Source organism: Carcharodon carcharias, chromosome 14, assembly GCF_017639515.1.
Source record: "Carcharodon carcharias isolate sCarCar2 chromosome 14, sCarCar2.pri, whole genome shotgun sequence".
Taxonomy (NCBI): Eukaryota; Metazoa; Chordata; class Chondrichthyes; order Lamniformes; family Lamnidae; genus Carcharodon; species Carcharodon carcharias.
In genome coordinates, this window is record NC_054480.1 from 74,011,344 (window position 1) to 74,034,248 (window position 22,905).

At 53.3% G+C, this 22,905-nt stretch overlaps 1 protein-coding gene across 1 annotated transcript in view; it reads right to left on the bottom strand.

The window, feature by feature from the left end:
- The window catches only part of LOC121287542 (protein APCDD1-like), a 160,138-nt gene that overhangs the window by 11,427 nt on the left and 125,806 nt on the right, over positions 1-22,905 (bottom strand). Inside the window, exon 6 of the mRNA XM_041205474.1 lies at positions 2,535-3,054. Within this exon, the coding sequence (XP_041061408.1) occupies positions 2,535-3,054 (520 nt within the window). The remainder of the gene's footprint in view (positions 1-2,534; positions 3,055-22,905) is intronic.

Here is a 22,905-nt window from a genome sequence, read left to right on the forward strand (position 1 = left end):
TTGATGGATGGTCTATCATCAGAAATTGAGACTGAGAGGTCAAGGAAGGGAAGTGTCAGTGATGGACCAAGTGAAAATGATGGACAGGTGGAAATTGGAAGCAAAATTAATAAATTTTTCCAGATCCAGACGAGAGCAAGAAGCAGCACCGAAGCAGTCATCGATGTACTGGAGAAAGAGTTGTGGGAGGGGGCCTGAGTAGGACTGGAACAAGGAATGTACCACATACCCCATAAAGAGACAGGCATAACTGGGGACCATGCCAGTACCAACAGCTACACCTTTTATTTGGAGGAAGTGAGACGAGTTTAAGAAGAAATTGTTCAGTGAGAGAACATGTTCAGCCAGACGGAGGAGAGTAGTGGTGGATGAGGATTGTTTGGGCCTCTGTTCGAGGAAGAAGCAGAGAGCCATCAGACCATCCTGGTGGGGGATGGAGGTGTAGAGGGATTGGACGTCCATGGTGAAGAGGAGACGGTTGGGGCCAGGGAACTGGTAATTGTTGATATGATGTAGGGCGTGAGAGGAATCGTGGATGTAGGCAGGGAGAGACTGGACAAGGGGAGCGAGAATGGAGTCAAGATAGCAAGAAATGAGTTCCGAGGGGCAGGAACAGGCTGACATGATCAGTCTGCCGGGACAGTCCTGTTTGTGGATTTTGGGTAGGAGGTAGAAGCGGGCTGTCCGAGTTTGGGAGACTATGAGGTTGGAAGCTGTGGAGGGAAGACCTCCAGAGGAGCTGAGGTCAGTGACAATCCTGGAAACAATAAGAGGTGTGGCTATGGGTATCCACATGGGCCCCAGTTATGCCTGTTTCTTTATGGGGTATGTGGAATATTCCTTGTTCCAGTCCTAGTCCAGCCGCCTCCCACAAGTCATTCTCCAGTACATCGATGATTACTTCGGTGCTGCTTCATGCTCTCGTCTGGATCTGGAAAATTTTATTAATTTTGGTTCCAATTTCCACCACTCCATCATTTTCACACAGTCCATCACTGACACTTCCCTTCCCTTCCTTGGCCTCTCATTCTCAATTTCTAGTGATAGACTGTCCACCAATATTCATTACAAGCCTACCGAATCCCACAGCTACCTCGACTACAGCTCCTCACACCCTGCTTCCTGTAAGGACTCCACCCCATTCTCTCAGTTCCTTCGCCTCCATTGCATCTGTTCTGATGATGCCACTTTCCAAAACAGTTCCTCTGACATGTTTTCCTTCTTCCTTAACCGAGGTTTTCCACCCATGTTGGTTGACAGGGCCCTCAACTGTGTCCAGTCCATCTCCCGCGCATCCACCCTCACACCTTCCTCTCCCTCTCAGAACCATGATAGGGTCCCCCTTGTCCTCACTTATCACCCCACTCCTCCATCACTCCCTACACCTCAACCCCCTCCCACGGCAACTTCCCATGCAACCGCAGAAGGTGCAACACCTGCCCCTTTACTTCCCCCCTCCTTATCGTCCAAGGGCCAAAACACTCCTTTCAAGTGAAGCAGTGCTTCACTTGCACTTTCCTCAATTTAGTCTACTGCATTCGCTGCTCTCAATGTGGTCTCCTCTACACTGGAGAGACCAGACGCAGATTGGGTGACCGCTTTGCGGAACACCTTTGGTCTGTCCGCAAGCATGACCCAGACCTCCCTGTTGCTTGCCATTTCAACACACCACCCTGCTCTCATGCCCACATGTCCGTCCTTGGCCTGCTACATTGTTCCAGTGAAGCACAACGCAAACTGGAGGAACAGCACTGCATCTTCCGACTAGGCACTTTGCAGCTTTCTAGGCTTAATATTGAGTTCAACAATTTCAGATTATGAACTCTCTCCTCTAACCCCACCCCCTTTCCAATCGCCCTTTTCCCAATAATTTATCTTTTTTTTGCACCATAGTTTTTTCTTTTCCCTCCTATTTTTAAATTTATTTCGATCTATTGTTTTATCTGCTTCTTTTAGCCCATTTCAATCCCTTCCCCCCATCCCACCCCGACTAGGACCATCTGCCACTAGCTTGCTACCCTTAACGTCCCCATTAGCACATCCTTTACATAATATCACCACTGTCAACACCCCTTTGCCCTTTTGTCTCTGACATCTTTGGCAGTCTCTTCTTGGCCTCCACCTATCACTGGCCCTCTATCCGGCTCTCCTGTCCCACCCCCTTCGACCCGCTTATATTTCATCTAATTTCTTTTTGTCTTGGTTCTGATGAAGGGTCATACGGACTTGAAACGTCAACTGTATTCTTCTCCAGACCTGCTGAGTTTTTCCAGGTATTTTTGTTTTTGTTCTGGATTTCCAGCATCAGCAGTATTTTGCTTTTAGCATAGAACTATAGATGCATTTAAGTGGAAACTGGATAAACATATGAGGGAGAAAGCATCAGCTGCTGGCTGAGATGAAGTAAGGTGGGAGGAGGTTCATATGGAGCAAAAGCACCAGCAGAAAGCTGTTGGGCTGAATGGCCTGTTTCTGTGATGTAAAATCTCATGCAATTCCACATGTTGAAATGTAATGGGTACACTCACACTTACCAAAGCCGCCTGCAGAGGGCGCTGATAGCCAGTAGGTCGATGGTGGGTTCTCTGAGCCCAGTCTGTATGAATGTCTCCCAGGAAGAGCTCTTTGACCACCCGCTGGTGGACCTGCTTCTCCAATCGCACCAGGCTGAGCTCGTGCATCGCAAACCCGAGACTGACTGTGCAGTCATAGCCAGTCCTGGCGTTCAGGATCTCGTAGGTTGCTCCTGGCGACCAGACTCTCCTGAAGCGGCCTAACCTGCTGCATGAGTGGTTCATCCTGTCCAAGGCGGCTGCCATTGTCTGCCCACTGTAGAAGGCCATGGACACTTGGTGCAGACGATAGCTGGCCTCAGTGGCTCCGCGAGTGACCCAGGACGCCTGGTGCAGCCGAATCCTCCCTTTGATCACCAGGGTGTAGGCAGGTCTCGTGCATTGATGGTCAGTATAATAGAACTGGTAGGCTTTAAACATCCCGTTCTGGTAGAACATGTAGGATCTGGTGATGAATTCAGGCCCAGGACGCACCTCACACCTGGCAGAGGGAATTCGCAAAGAATTACATACCTATGTCGCAATTCACAACATCTCGCCTGTGCTTTCTAACCTACAATGCCCAACAAGCACTCAGTTTTAAAATTCTCATTTGTGTGTTCAAATGCCTCCATGGACTTGCACCTCACCATTTCTGACTGTAATCTCTGCCTGTCCTATAGCTCTCCGAGATCTTTGATCTTTTCCAGTTCTGATCTCTTACACATTCCTCATTTTCATTGTCACAATGTTGGTGGCCGTGCCTTCAGCTGCCTGGGCTGTAAGCCTTGGAATTCCTTCCCTAAACCTCTCCACCTCACCAACATCCTCTCCTTTAAACTGCTCCTTAAAACCTGCCTATTTCCTGTCTTAGTAACTCCTTATATGGCTTAGTGTCAACCTTTTGTGATAACGCTCTGCCTTGGGACGTTTTACTACATTAAAGGTGTTATAGAAATGCAAGTTGCTGTTCTTAAATGTGGCATGGATATTAGAGGAGGTACACCTTCCCTCTTTGAAGCCTGGTGTTCGACTAGACACCAGGAATCATAAGCTAAGATGTAGTGCTCTATGCTCCTATATACTGACTCATCAGGTGTCCTCTCACTCCCAGCTGGCCAGTTCCTCATGTTCAGGAACAGACAGTGAGTGCTGGGAAGCCATTCTTAGAATTACAGACATTACAGTTTGTCCCAATTCATTAGTATTGGTATTTATTCTTCGCTTGAGCAGTTGTTCCAATCCCACTGTTTTCCCCTCGCCCTTTCTCCCCTTTTCCATTATTGCAAGGGGGATGGAGTATAACAGTTTGAAAGGATTGTTACAACTGTACAGTGCATTGGTGAGACTGTGCCTGGGGCACTATGTACAATTTTAGTCTCTTTACTCAATGACAGATGTACTTGCATTGGAAATAGTTCAGAGGATGTTCACTGGGCTGATTCCTGGGAAGGCATGTGTTTGTTTTATGAGGAAATGTTGAGCATGTTGGACCTAAACTCACTGGAGTTTAGAAGAATGAGAGGTGATCTTATTGAAGCATATAAGATTCTGAGGGGGCTTGGCAGGGTAAATGCTGAGAGGATGTTTCCCCTTGTGGGGGAATCTAGAACTAGGGGACACAGCTTCAAAATAAGAGGTCTCCCATTTAAGATGGAAATAAGGAGGAGTTTCTTCACTCAGGGGGTCAATAATCTTTGGAATTCTCTTTTCCAATGAGCTATGTAGGCTGGGTCATTGAATATATTCAAGGTTGAGTTGTGACAAGTTTTGATCTGCAAGGGAGTCAAAGGTTATGGGGACAGGCAGGAAAATGGAGTTAAGGCCACCATCAGGTTAGTCAAGTTTTTATTGATTGATGGAGCAAGCTCAATGGGCCAAATGGCCTACACCTTTTTTTATTCATTCAAGGGATGTGGGCTTCGCTGACTCGGCCAGCATTTATTGCCCGTCCCTAATTGCCCAAGAAAAGGTGGTGGTGAGCTTCCTTCCTGAACTGCTACAGTCCATGTGGTGTAGGTACTCGCACAGTGCTGTTAGGGAGGGAGTTCCAGGATTTTGACCCAGCAACAGTGAAGGAACAGCGATATATTTCCAAGTCAGGATGATGAGTGGCTTGAAAGGGAACTTCCAGGTGGTGCTGTTCCCGTCTTTGTCCTTCTAGATGGTAGCGGTCGTGGGTTTGGGAGGTGCTGTCTAAGGAGCCTTGGTGAATTCCTGGAGTGCATCTTGTAGGTGGTACACTCTGCTGCTACTGTACATTGGTGGTGGAGGGAGTGAATGTTTGTGGATGTGGTGCCAATCAAGTGGGCTGCTTTGTCCTGGATGGTGTCCAGCTTCTTGAGTGTTATTGGAGCTGTTCCTTCTTATAATCTTAAGTTCTTACAATCAACCAATCTTCTCACATGTTCTTAAATGTTCACATGCTTCAGGCACCATCTACAGTAATGCATTCCACGGTCTCATAACCCTCTGTGTCCTGATCGCTGTCCTAAATATCTTTTATGTAATCTTATATCAATGTCCCCTCATTGTGTGTCCTTAACAGTGTGCTCAGATCTACTCTGTCCAATGCCGTCATTATATTAAACACCTCAATCAAATCACCCCACAATCTCCTGTTCTAATGTCAGAAGTCAATTCAGACATGGGAGGAATCACAGCTGAGCCTCATACAATCCACACTGCAAGTCAACATAAATGCACTTCCCAGAATTGGGTCAGTAGATTCGTGCTCAAGGACAGAAACTCTGACTGAATTTCAAAGCTAGGGAGACAAAGTGGGTTGTAGCCGCTTCAAGAGCTGGATCAGATGAGATCGGCTCAGTATTGCAAGCAGATGAAGCAGGGACACCTCCATGTTCTGACTATGTAAAACTTCACAACACACCCAGCTACAGAGGGAGAGGGCAGTGCTGTCCACTAGTCACAGAGACCAAAGTGAAGAAATGGTGTGATGTATTCAGAAAAATGGCACACACTGTGACTACCTCATATGTCACACTGTGATTACTCAACACATCACGCTGTGACTACTCACACATCACGCTGGGACTACCACACATGCCACACTGTGACTGTCCCACATTTCACACTGTGATTATTCAACACATCACGCTGTGACTACCACACATGCCACATTGTGACTACCGCACATGTCGCAACAAGTAATACCATTACTACTCAACACATCACTCTGTGACTACCCACACATCACACTGTGACTACGCAACACATCATGCTGTGACTACCCACACATCACACTGTGACTACTCAACACATCATGCTGTGACTACCCACACATCACACTGTGACTACCCACACGTCACACTGTGACTACTCAACACGTCATGCTGTGACTACCCACACATCATGCTGTGACTACTCAATACATCACACTGTGACTACTCAACACATCATGCTGTGACTACCCACATATCACACTGTGACTACTCAACACATCACACTGTGACTACTCAACACATCACGCTGTGACTACCCACACATCATGCTGTGACTACCCACATATCACCCCAAATGTCACACTGTGACCACCCCACACGTCACACTGTGACCACCCCACACATCTCACTGTGACTACCCCACACGTCACACTGTGACCACCCCACACATCTCAATGTGACCACCCCAAACATCTCACTGTGACTACCCCACATGTCACACTGTGACCACCCCACACATCTCACTGTGACCACCCCACATATCACACTGTGACCACCCCACATGTCACACTGTGACTGCCCCACATGCCAAAATGTGACTACACCGCACGTCACACTGTTACTACACTGCATGTCTCACTGTATCCACCCCACACGTCGCACTTTGACCATAACACACGTCACCCTGTGACTACACTTACGTTACACTGTCAGTATGCCACATGTCGCACTGTGACCATAACACACGTCACTCTGTGACTACCCTGCAAGTCACACTGTCAGTATGCCACACATCATTGTGACCACCCCACACGTCACACTGTGACCACCCCACACGTCAGACTCTGAACACCACACAGGTCACACTCTGAAAACCCCGCACGTCACACTGTGACCACCCCACACGTCACACACACTGTGACCACCCCACACGTCACACACACTGTGACAACCCCACACATCACACTTTAACTGCCCCACACACCAAAATGTGACAAACCCGTATGTCACACTGTGACCAACCCATACATCACACTGTGACTGTCCCACATGCCAAAATGTGACTATCCCACACGTCGCACTGTGACCACCCACACGTCAGACTGTGACTACCCCGCACGTCACACTGTGACCACCGTGCACGTCACACTGTGACCACCCCGCACGTCACACTGTGACCACCCTGCACGTCACACTGTGACTGCCCCACATGCCAAAATGTGACCACCCCAAACGTAACACTGTGACCACCCCACATGTCACACTGTGACCACCCCACACGTCGCACTGTGACCACCCCAAAACGTCACACTGTGACCACCCCACACGTCGCACTGTGACCACCCCACACATCTCACTGTGACTACCCCACACGTCACACTGTGACCACCCCACACATCTCAATGTGACCACCCCACACATCTCACTGTGACTACCCCACATGTCACACTGTGACCACCCCACACATCTCACTGTGACCACCACACACGTCACACTGTGACCACCCCACATGTCACACTGTAACTGCCCCACATGCCAAAATGTGACTACACCGCACGTCACACTGTTACTACACCGCATGTCTCACTGTGTCCACCCCGCATGTCGCACTTTGACCATAACACAAATCATCCTGTGACTACACTGCACATCACACTGTCAGTATGCCACATGTCGCACTGTGACCATAACACACATCACTCTGTGACTACCCTGCAAGTCACACTGTCAGTATGCCACACATCATTGTGACCACCCCACACGTCACACTGTGACCACCCCACACGTCACACACACTGTGACCACCCCGCACGTCACACACACTGTGACCACCCCACACATCACACTTTGACTGCCCCACACACCAAAATGTGGCTACCCCGCATGTCACACTGTGACCAACCCATACATCACACTGTGACTGTCCCACATGCCAAAATGTGACTATCCCACACGTCACACTGTGACCACCCCACACATCACACTGTGACTACCCCACACATCACACTGTGACTACCCCGCACCTCGCACTGTGACAGCCCCACATGCCAAAATGTGACAACCACACACATCTCACTGTGACCACCCTGCTCGTGGCCCTGTGACCACCCCACACATCGCACTGTGACTGCCCCACATGCCAAAATGCGACTACCCCGCACGTCACACTGTGACTACCCCGCACGTCACACTGTGACCACCCCGCATGTCACACTGTGACCAACCCATACATCACACTGTGACTGTCCCACATGCCAAAATGTGACTATTCCACACGTCACACTGTGACGACCCCCCACATCACACTGTGACTACCCCTCACGTCACACTGTGACCACCCTGCACGTCACCCTGTGACCACCCCGCACGTCACACTGTGACCACCCCGCACGTCACACTGTGACTACCGCGCATGTTACACTGTGACCACCCCGCACGTCACACTGTGACTACCCCGCACGTCGCACTGTAACCACCCCACACATCTCACTGTGACCACCCTGTTCGTGGCCCTGTGACCACCCCGCACGTCACACTGTGACCACCCCGCACGTCACACTGTGACCACCCCACACATCTCACTGTGACCACCCTGTTCGTGGCCCTGTGACCACCCCGCACGTCACACTGTGACCACCCCACACGTCACACTGTGACCACCCCACACGTCGCACTGTGACCACCCCACACATCTCACTGTGAATACCCCATACGTCACACTGTGACCACCCCACACATCTCATTGTGACCACCCCACATATCACATTGTGACCACCCCACATGTCACACTGTGACTGTCCCACATGCCATTATGTGACTACACCGCACGTCACACTGTTACTACACCGCATGTCTCACTGTGTCCACACCGCACGTTGCACTTTCACCATAACATTCATCACCCTGTGACTACACTGCACGTCACACTGTCAGTATGCCACACATCATTGTGACCACCCCACACGTCACACACACTGTGATCACCCCACACATCACACTTTGACTGCCCCACACACCAAAATGAGGCTACCCCGCATGTCACACTGTGACCAACCCATACATCACACTGTGACTGTCCCACATGCCAAAATGTGACTATCCCACACGTCACACTGTGACCACCCCCTCATCACACTGTGACTACACCGCACGTCACACTGTGACTACCGCGCACGTCACACTGTGACCACCCCACACGTCACACTGTGACCACCCCGCACGTCACACTGTGACTACCCCACACGTCACACTGTGACTACCGCGCACGTCACACTGTGACCACCCCGCACGTCACACTGTGACTAACCCGCACGTCACACTGTGACTAACCCGCACGTCACACTGTGACTGTCCCACATGCCAAAATGTGACAATCCCACACATCTCACTGTGCCCAACCTGCTCGTGGCCCTGTGACCACCCCACTGATCACATTGTGACCACCCCACATATCACACTGTGACCACTCCGCACGTCACACTGTGACCACCCCACATGTCACACTGTGACCACCCCGCACGTCACACTGTGATCACCCCGCACGTCACACTGTGACCACCCCGCATGTCACACTGTGACTACACTGCACCTCTCACTGTGACCACTCTGCACGTCTCACTGTGACCACACCGCACATCACACTGTGACCATAACACACGTCACTCTGTGACTAGCCTGCATGTCACACTGTCAGTATGCCACACGTCACACTGTGACCACCCCGCATGTCACACTGTGATCACCCCGCATGTCACACTGTGACTACCCCACACGTCTCACTGTGACCACCCCGCATGTCACACAGTGACCACCCCACATGTCACACTTTAACTGCCCCATACATCAGTGTGACCACCCCACACATCACACTTTGAATACACCATACGTTACACTGTGACCACCCTACACGTCACGTGACCACCTCATATGTCACACTGACTACCCAACACGTCACACTTTGACCACCCCATACGTCACTGTGACTACCCCACACGTCACTGTGACCACCCTATATGTCACACTGTGACCACCCCATATGTCACTGTGACTAGCCCACATGTCACTGTGACCACCCTATACGTCACACTTACTACCCCACAAGTCACACTGTGACCACCCCACATGTCTCTGTGTCCACCCCACACATCTCATGTGACCACCCCACACATCTCACTGTGACCACCCCACACATCACACTGTGACCACCCCACACATCTCACTGTGACCACCCCACATATTACACTGTGACCACCCCACATGTCACACTGTGACTGCCCCACATGCCAAAATGTGACTAGCCTGCACGTCACACTATGACTACCCCGCACGTCACACTATGATTAACACGCACATCACACTGTGACTACCAAACACATCACACTGTGACTACCCCACACATCACACTGTGACTACTCCGCACATCACACTGTGACCACCCCACACATCACACTGTGACCACCCCACACACCAAAATGTGACAACCCCACACATCTCACTGTGACCACCCCGCACATCACACTGTGACCACCCCACACATCTCACTGTGACCACCCCACACGTCACACTGTGACCACCCCACACGTCGCACTGTGACCACCCCACACGTCACACTGTGACCACCCCACACGTCGCACTGTGACCACCCCACACATCTCACTGTGACTACCCCACACGTCACACTGTGACCACCCCACACATCTCACTGTGACTACCCCACACGTCACACTGTGACCACCCCACACATCTCACTGTGACCAACCCACATATCACACTGTGACCACCCCACATGTCACACTGTGACTGCCCCACATGCAAAAATGTGACTACACCGCACGTCACACTGTTACTACACCGCATGTCTCACTGTGTCCACCCCGCACGTTGCACTTTGACCATAACACACATCACCCTGTGACTACACTGCACATCACACTGTCAGTATGCCACATGTCGCAATGTGACCATAACACACATAACTCTGTGACTACCCTGCAAGTCACACTGTCAGTATGCCACACGTCATTGTGACCACCCCAGACGTCACACTGTGACCACCCCACACGTCACACGCACTGTGACCATCCCACACGTCACACTGTGACCACCCCACACATCGCACTGTGACTGCCCCACATGCCAAAATGTGACTATCCCGCACGTCACACTGTGACTACCCCGCACGTCACACTGTGACCACCCCGCATGTCACACTGTGACCAACCCATACATCACACTGTGACTGTCCCACATGCCAAAATGTGACTATCCCACACGTCACACTGTGACCACCCCACACATCACACTGTGACTACCCCACACGTCACACTGTGACCACCCCGCATGTCACACTGTGACCAACCCATACATCACACTGTGACTGTCCCACATGCCAAAATGTGAATATCCCACACGTCACACTGTGACCACCCCACACATCACACTGTGACTACCCCACACGTCCCACTGTGACAACCCCGCATGTCACACTGTGACCACCCCGCACGTCACACTGTGACCACCCCGCACGTCACACTGCGACTACCCTGCACGTCACACTGTGACCACCCCACACATCTCACTTTGACCACCCTGCTCGTGGCCCTGTGACCACCCCGCACGTCACACTGTGACCACCCCACACATCTCACTATGACAACCCCGCACGACCCACTGTGACCACCCCGCACGTCACACTGTGACCACCCCACACGTCACACTGTGACCACCCCACACGTCGCACTGTGACCACCCCACACATCTCACTGTGACTACCCCACACATCACACTGTGACCACCCCACACATCTCACTGTGACCAAACCACATAACACATTGGGACCACACCACATGTCACACTGTGACTGCCCCACATGCCATAATGTGACTACACCGCACGTCACATTGTTACTACACCTCATGTCTCACTGTGTCCACCCCGCACGTCGCACTTTGACCATAACACACGTCACCCTGTGACTACACTGCACGTCACACTGTCAGTATGCCACATGTCGCACTGTGACCATAACACACGTAACTCTGTGACTACCCTGCAAGTCACACTGTCAGTATGCCACACATCATTGTGACCACCCCACACGTCACACTGTGACCACCCCACACGTCACACACACTGTGACCACCCCACACATCACACTTTGACAGCCCCACACACCAAAATGTGGCTACCCTGCATGTCACACTGTGACCAACCCATACATCACACTCTGACTGTCCCACATGCCAAAATGTGACTATCTCACACGTCACACTGTGACCACCCCACTCATCACACTGTGACTACCCAGCACGTCACACTGTGACTACCGTGCACGTCACACTGTGACCACCCAGCACGTCACACTGTGACCACCGCGCACATCACACAGTGACTACCGCGCATGTCACACTGTGACCACTCCGCACGTCACACTGTGACTACCCCGCACGTCACACTGTGACTGTCCCACATGCCAAAATGTGACAATCCCACACATCTCACTGTGCCCACCCTGCTCGTGGCCCTGTGACCACCCCACCGATCACACTGTGACCACCCCACATATCACACTGTGACCACCCCGCACGTCACACTTTGATCACCCCGCACGTCACACTGTGACCACCCCGCACGTCACACAGTGACCACCCCACATGTCACACTGTGACCACCCCACACGTCACGCTGTGACCAACCCACACATCTCACTGTGACCACCCCACACATCACACTGTGACCACCCCACACGTCTCACTGTGACCACCTCGCATGTCACATTGTGACCACGCCACACATCTCACTGTGACCACCCCAAACATCTCACTGTGTCTACCCCACATGTCACACTTTGACCACCCCACACATCTCACTGTGACCACCACACATATCACACTGTGACCACCCCACATGTCACACTGTGACTGCCCCACATGCCAAAATGTGACTACACCGCACGTCACACTGTTACTACACCGCATGTCTCACTGTGTCCACCCCACACGTCGCACTTTGACCATAACACACGACACCCTGTGACTACACTTACGTTACACTGTCAGTATGCCACATGTCGCACTGTGACCATAACACACGTCGCTCTGTGACTACCCTGCAAGTCACACTGTCAGTATGCCACACATCATTGTGACCACCCCACACGTCACACTGTGACCACCCCACACGTCACACTGTGACCACACCGCACGTCACACTGTGACCACCCTGCACGTCACACTGTGACTGCCCCACATGCCAAAATGTGACCACCCCAAACGTCACACTGTGACCACCCCACACGTCACACTGTGACCACCCCACAACTCGCACTGTGACCACCCCACACGTCACACTGTGACCACCCCAAACGTCGCACTGTGACCACCCCACACATCTCACTGTGACTACCCCACACTTCACACTGTGACCAACCCACACATCTCAATGTAACCACCCCACACATCTCACTGTGACCACCCCACATATCACACTGTGACCACCCCATATGTCACACTGTGACTGCCCCACAAGCCAAAATGTGACTACACCGCACGTCACACTGTTACTACACCGCATGTCTCACTGTGTCCACCCCGCACGTCGCACTTTGACCATAACACACATCACCCTGTGACTACCCTGCAAGTCACACTGTCAGTATGCCACACATCATTGTGACCACCCCACACGTCACACTGTGACCACCCCACACGTGACACACACTGAGACCACCCCACACGTCACACACACTGTGACCACCCCACACATCACACTTTGACTGCCCCACACACCAAAATGTGACAACCCCGTATGTCACACTGTGACCAACCCATACATCACACTGTGACTGTCCCACATGCCAAAATGTGACTATCCCACACGTCGCACTGTGACCACCCCACACGTCACACTGTGACTACCCAGCACGTCGCACTGTGACCACCCTGCACGTCACACTGTGACTGCCCCACATGCCAAAATGTGACCACCCCAAACGTCACACTGTGACTACCCCACACGTCACACTGTGACAACCCCGCACGTCACACTGTGACCACCCCGCACGTCACACTGTGACCACCCCACACGTCACACTGTGAAAACCGCGCACGTCACACTGTGACCACCCCGCACGTCACACTGCGACTACCCCGCACGTCACACTGTGACCACCCCACACATCTCACTGTGACCACCCTGCTCGTGGCCCTGTGACCACCCCGCACGTCACACTGTGACCACCCCACACATCTCACTATGACAACCCCACACGACGCACTGTGACCACCCCGCACGTCACACTGTGACCACCCCCCACGTCACACTGTGACCACCCCACACGTCACACTGTGACCACCCCACACCTCTCACTGTGACTACCCCACACATCACACTGTGACCACCCCACACATCTCACTGTGACCACCCCGCATAACACATTGTGACCACCCCACATGTCACACTGTGACTGCCCCACGTGCCATAATGTGACTACACCGCACGTCACACTGTTACTGCACCGCATGTCTCACTGTGTCCACCCCGCACGTCGCACTTTGACCATAACACACGTCACCCTGTGACTACACTGCACGTCACACTGTCAGTATGCCACATGTCGCACTGTGACCATAACACACGTCGCTCTGTGACTACCCTGCAAGTCACACTGTCAGTATGCCACACATCATTGTGACCACCCCACACGTCACACTGTGACCACCCCACACGTCACACTGTGACCACACCGCACGTCACACTGTGACCACCCTGCACGTCACACTGTGACTGCCCCACATGCCAAAATGTGACCACCCCAAACATCACACTGTGACCACCCCACAACTCGCACTGTGACCACCCCATACGTCACACTGTGACCACCCCACAACTCGCACTGTGACCACCCCACACGTCACACTGTGACCACCCCACACGTCGCACTGTGACCACCCCACACATCTCACTGTGACTACCCCACACGTCACACTGTGACCAACCCACACATCTCAATGTGACCACCCCACACATCTCACTGTGACTACCCTACATGTCACACTGTGACCACCCCACACATCTCACTGTGACCACCCCACATATCACACTGTGACCACCCCATATGTCACACTGTGACTGCCCCACAAGCCAAAATGTGACTACACCGCACGTCACACTGTTACTACACCGCATGTCTCACTGTGTCCACCCCGCACGTCGCACTTTGACCATAACACACATCACCCTGTGACTACCCTGCAAGTCACACTGTCAGTATGCCACACATCATTGTGACCACCCCACACGTGACACTGAGACCACCCCACACGTCACACACACTGTGACCACCCCACACATCACACTTTGACTGCCCCACACACCAAAATGTGACAACCCCGTATGTCACACTGTGACCAACCCATACATCACACTGTGACTGTCCCACATGCCAAAATGTGACTATCCCACACGTCGCACTGTGACCACCCCACACGTCACACTGTGACTACCCAGCACGTCGCACTGTGACCACCCTGCACGTCACACTGTGACTGCCCCACATGCCAAAATGTGACCAGCCCAAACGTCACACTGTGACTACCCCACACGTCACACTGTGACAACCCCGCACGTCACACTGTGACCTCCCCGCACGTCACACTGTGACCACCCCACACGTCACACTGTGAATACCGCGAACGTCACACTGTGACCACCCCGCACGTCACACTGCGACTACCCCGCACGTCACACTGTGACCACCCCACACATCTCACTGTGACCACCCTGCTCGTGGCCCTGTGACCACCCCGCACGTCACACTGTGACCACCCCACACATCTCACTATGACAACCCCACACGACGCACTGTGACCACCCCGCACGTCACACTGTGACCACCCCACACGTCACACTGTGACCACCCCACACGTCGCACTGTGACCACCCCACACATCTCACTGTGACTACCCCACACATCACACTGTGACCACCCCACACATCTCACTGTGACCACCCCGCATAACACATTGTGACCACCCCACATGTCACACTGTGACTGCCCCACGTGCCATAATGTGACTACACCGCACGTCACACTGTTACTACACCGCATGTCTCACTGTGTCCACCCCGCACGTCGCACTTTGACCATAACACACGTCACCCTGTGACTACACTGCACGTCACACTGTCAGTATGCCACATGTCGCACTGTGACCATAACACACGTCGCTCTGTGACTACCCTGCAAGTCACACTGTCAGTATGCCACACATCATTGTGACCACCCCGCACGTCACACTGTGATCACCCCGCATGTCACACTGTGACCAACCCAGACATCACACTGTGACTGTCCCACATGCCAAAATGTGACTATCCCACATGTCACACTGTGACCACCCCACACATCACACTGTGACTACCCCACACGTCACACTGTGACCACCCCGCATGTCACACTGTGACCAACCCAAACATCACACTGTGACTGTCCCACATGCCAAAATGTGAATATCCCACACGTCACACTGTGACCACCCCACACATCACACTGTGACTACCCCACACGTCCCACTGTGACAACCCCGCATGTCACACTGTGACCACCCCGCACGTCACACTGTGACCACCCCACAACTCGCACTGTGACCACCCCACACGTCACACTGTGACCACCCCACACGTCGCACTGTGACCACCCCACACATCTCACTGTGACTACCCCACACGTCACACTATGACCAACCCACACATCTCAATGTGACCACCCCACACATCTCACTGTGACTACCCTACATGTCACACTGTGACCACCCCACACATCTCACTGTGACCACCCCACATATCACACTGTGACCACCCCATATGTCACACTGTGACTGCCCCACAAGCCAAAATGTGACTACACCGCACGTCACACTGTTACTACACCGCATGTCTCACTGTGTCCACCCCGCACGTCGCACTTTGACCATAACACACATCACCCTGTGACTACCCTGCAAGTCACACTGTCAGTATGCCACACATCATTGTGACCACCCCACACGTCACACTGTGACCACCCCACACGTGACACACACTGAGACCACCCCACACGTCACACACACTGTGACCACCCCACACATCACACTTTGACTGCCCCACACACCAAAATGTGACAACCCCGTATGTCACACTGTGACCAACCCATACATCACACTCTGACTGTCCCACATGCCAAAATGTGACTATCCCACACGTCGCACTGTGACCACCCCACACGTCACACTGTGACTACCCAGCACGTCGCACTGTGACCACCCTGCACGTCACACTGTGACTGCCCCACATGCCAAAATGTGACCACCCCAAACGTCACACTGTGACTACCCCACACGTCACACTGTGACAACCCCGCACGTCACACTGTGACCTCCCCGCACGTCACACTGTGACCACCCCACACGTCACACTGTGACCACCCCGCACGTCACACTGCGACTACCCTGCACGTCACACTGTGACCACCCCACACATCTCACTTTGACCACCCTGCTCGTGGCCCTGTGACCACCCCGCACGTCACACTGTGACCACCCCACACATCTCACTATGACAACCCCGCACGACTCACTGTGACCACCCCGCACGTCACACTGTGACCACCCCACACGTCACACTGTGACCACCCCACACGTCTCACTGTGACCACCCCACAGATCTCACTGTGACTACCCCACATATCACACTGTGACCACCCCACACATCTCACTGTGACCAAACCACATAACACATTGTGACCACACCACATGTCACACTGTGACTGCCCCACATGCCATAATGTGACTACACCGCACGTCACATTGTTACTACACCTCATGTCTCACTGTGTCCACCCCGCACGTCGCACTTTGACCATAACACACGTCACCCTGTGACTACAATGCACGTCACACTGTCAGTATGCCACATGTCGCACTGTGACCATAACACACGTAACTCTGTGACTACCCTGCAAGTCACACTGTCAGTATGCCACACATCATTGTGACCACCCCACACGTCACACTGTGACCACCCCACACATCACACACACTGTGACCACCCCACACATCACACTTTGACAGCCCCACACACCAAAATGTGGCTACCCTGCATGTCACACTGTGACCAACCCATACATCACACTCTGACTGTCCCACATGCCAAAATGTGACTATCTCACACGTCACACTGTGACCACCCCACTCATCACACTGTGACTACCCAGCACGTCACACTGTGACTACCGTGCACGTCACACTGTGACCACCCAGCACGTCACACTGTGACCACCGCGCACATCACACAGTGACTACCGCGCATGTCACACTGTGACCACTCCGCACGTCACACTGTGACTACCCCGCACGTCACACTGTGACTGTCCCACATGCCAAAATGTGACAATCCCACACATCTCACTGTGCCCACCCTGCTCGTGGCCCTGTGACCACCCCACCGATCACACTGTGACCACCCCACATATCACACTATGACCACCCCGCACGTCACACTTTGATCACCCCGCACGTCACACTGTGACCACCCCGCACGTCACACAGTGACCACCCCACATGTCACACTGTGACCACCCCACACGTCACGCTGTGACCAACCCACACATCTCACTGTGACCACCCCACACATCACACTGTGACCACCCCACACGTCTCACTGTGACCACCTCGCATGTCACACTGTGACCACGCCACACATCTCACTGTGACCACCCCAAACATCTCACTGTGTCTACCCCACATGTCACACTTTGACCACCCCACACATCTCACTGTGACCACCACACATATCACACTGTGACCACCCCACATGTCACACTGTGACTGCCCCACATGCCAAAATGTGACTACACCGCACGTCACACTGTTACTACACCGCATGTCTCACTGTGTCCACCCCACACGTCGCACTTTGACCATAACACACGACACCCTGTGACTACACTTACGTTACACTGTCAGTATGCCACATGTCGCACTGTGACCATAACACACGTCGCTCTGTGACTACCCTGCAAGTCACACTGTCAGTATGCCACACATCATTGTGACCACCCCACACGTCACACTGTGACCACCCCACACGTCACACTGTGACCACACCGCACGTCACACTATGACCACCCTGCACGTCACACTGTGACTGCCCCACATGCCAAAATGTGACCACCCCAAACGTCACACTGTGACCACCCCACACGTCACACTGTGACCACCCCCACAACTCGCACTGTGACCACCCCACACGTCACACTGTGACCACCCCACACGTCGCACTGTGACCACCCCACACATCTCACTGTGACTACCCCACACGTCACACCGTGACCAACCCACACATCTCAATGTAACCACCCCACACATCTCACTGTGACTACCCTACATGTCACACTGTGACCACCCCACACATCTCACTGTGACCACCCCACATATCACACTGTGACCACCCCATATGTCACACTGTGACTGCCCCACAAGCCAAAATGTGACTACACCGCACGTCACACTGTTACTACACCGCATGTCTCACTGTGTCCACCCCGCACGTCGCACTTTGACCATAACACACATCACCCTGTGACTACCCTGCAAGTCACACTGTCAGTATGCCACACATCATTGTGACCACCCCACACGTCACACTGTGACCACCCCACACGTGACACACACTGAGACCACCCCACACGTCACACACACTGTGACCACCCCACACATCACACTTTGACTGCCCCACACACCAAAATGTGACAACCCCGCACGTCACACTGTGACCACCCCACACATCTCACTGTGACCACCCTGCTCGTGGCCCTGTGACCACCCCGCACGTCACACTGTGACCACCCCACACATCTCACTATGACAACCCCACACGACGCACTGTGACCACCCCGCACGTCACACTGTGACCACCCCACACGTCACACTGTGACCACCCCACACGTCGCACTGTGACCACCCCAAACATCTCACTGTGACTACCCCACACATCACACTGTGACCACCCCACACATCTCACTGTGACCACCCCGCATAACACATTGTGACCACCCCACATGTCACACTGTGACTGCCCCACGTGCCATAATGTGACTACACCGCACGTCACACTGTTACTGCACCGCATGTCTCACTGTGTCCACCCCGCACGTCGCACTTTGACCATAACACACGTCACCCTGTGACTACACTGCACGTCACACTGTCAGTATGCCACATGTCGCACTGTGACCATAACACACGTCGCTCTGTGACTACCCTGCAAGTCACACTGTCAGTATGCCACACATCATTGTGACCACCCCACACGTCACACTGTGACCACCCCACACGTCACACTGTGACCACACCGCACGTCACACTGTGACCACCCTGCACGTCACACTGTGACTGCCCCACATGCCAAAATGTGACCACCCCAAACGTCACACTGTGACCACCCCACAACTCGCACTGTGACCACCCCACACGTCACACTGTGACCACCACACAACTCGCACTGTGACCACCCCACACGTCACACTGTGACCACCCCACACGTCGCACTGTGACCACCCCACACATCTCACTGTGACTACCCCACACGTCACACTGTGACCAACCCACACATCTCAATGTGACCACCCCACACATCTCACTGTGACTACCCTACATGTCACACTGTGACCACCCCACACATCTCACTGTGACCACCCCACATATCACACTGTGACCACCCCATATGTCACACTGTGACTGCCCCACAAGCCAAAATGTGACTACACCGCACGTCACACTGTTACTACACCGCATGTCTCACTGTGTCCACCCCGCACGTCGCACTTTGACCATAACACACATCACCCTGTGACTACCCTGCAAGTCACACTGTCAGTATGCCACACATCATTGTGACCACCCCACACGTGACACTGAGACCACCCCACACGTCACACACACTGTGACCACCCCACACATCACACTTTGACTGCCCCACACACCAAAATGTGACAACCCCGTATGTCACACTGTGACCAACCCATACATCACACTGTGACTGTCCCACATGCCAAAATGTGACTATCCCACACGTCGCACTGTGACCACCCCACACGTCACACTGTGACTACCCAGCACGTCGCACTGTGACCACCCTGCACGTCACACTGTGACTGCCCCACATGCCAAAATGTGACCACCCCAAACGTCACACTGTGACTACCCCACACGTCACACTGTGACAACCCCGCACGTCACACTGTGACCTCCCCGCACGTCACACTGTGACCACCCCACACGTCACACTGCGACTACCCCGCACGTCACACTGTGACCACCCCACACATCTCACTGTGACCAACCTGCTCGTGGCCCTGTGACCACCCCGCACGTCACACTGTGACCACCCCACACATCTCACTATGACAACCCCACACGACGCACTGTGACCACCCCGCACGTCACACTGTGACCACCCCACACGTCACACTGTGACCACCCCACACGTCGCACTGTGACCACCCCACACATCTCACTGTGACTACCCCACACATCACACTGTGACCACCCCACACATCTCACTGTGACCACCCCGCATAACACATTGTGACCACCCCACATGTCACACTGTGACTGCCCCACGTGCCATAATGTGACTACACCGCACGTCACACTGTTACTACACCGCATGTCTCACTGTGTCCACCCCGCACGTCGCACTTTGACCATAACACACGTCACCCTGTGACTACACTGCACGTCACACTGTCAGTATGCCACATGTCGCACTGTGACCATAACACACGTCGCTCTGTGACTACCCTGCAAGTCACACTGTCAGTATGCCACACATCATTGAGACCACCCCGCACGTCACACTGTGACCACCCCGCATGTCACACTGTGACCAACCCAGACATCACACTGTGACTGTCCCACATGCCAAAATGTGACTATCCCACATGTCACACTGTGACCACCCCACACATCACACTGTGACTACCCCACACGTCACACTGTGACCACCCCGCATGTCACACTGTGACCAACCCATACATCACACTGTGACTGTCCCACATGCCAAAATGTGAATATCCCACACGTCACACTGTGACCACCCCACACATCACACTGTGACTACCCCACACGTCCCACTGTGACAACCCCGCATGTCACACTGTGACCACCCCGCACGTCACACTGTGACCACCCCGCACGTCACACTGCGACTACCCTGCACGTCACACTGTGACCACCCCACACATCTCACTTTGACCACCCTGCTCGTGGCCCTGTGACCACCCCGCACGTCACACTGTGACCACCCCACACATCTCACTATGACAACCCCGCACGACCCACTGTGACCACCCCGCACGTCACACTGTGACCACCCCACACGTCACACTGTGACCACCCCACACGTCGCACTGTGACCACCCCACAGATCTCACTGTGACTACCCCACATATCACACTGTGACCACCCCACACATCTCACTGTGACCAAACCACATAACACATTGTGACCACACCACATGTCACACTGTGACTGCCCCACATGCCATAATGTGACTACACCGCACGTCACATTGTTACTACACCTCATGTCTCACTGTGTCCACCCCGCACGTCGCACTTTGACCATAACACACGTCACCCTGTGACTACAATGCACGTCACACTGTCAGTATGCCACATGTCGCACTGTGACCATAACACACGTAACTCTGTGACTACCCTGCAAGTCACACTGTCAGTATGCCACACATCATTGTGACCACCCCACACGTCACACTGTGACCACCCCACACATCACACACACTGTGACCACCCCACACATCACACTTTGACAGCCCCACACACCAAAATGTGGCTACCCTGCATGTCACACTGTGACCAACCCATACATCACACTCTGACTGTCCCACATGCCAAAATGTGACTATCTCACACGTCACACTGTGACCACCCCACTCATCACACTGTGACTACCCAGCACGTCACACTGTGACTACCGTGCACGTCACACTGTGACCACCCAGCACGTCACACTGTGACCACCGCGCACATCACACAGTGACTACCGCGCATGTCACACTGTGACCACTCCGCACGTCACACTGTGACTACCCCGCACGTCACACTGTGACTG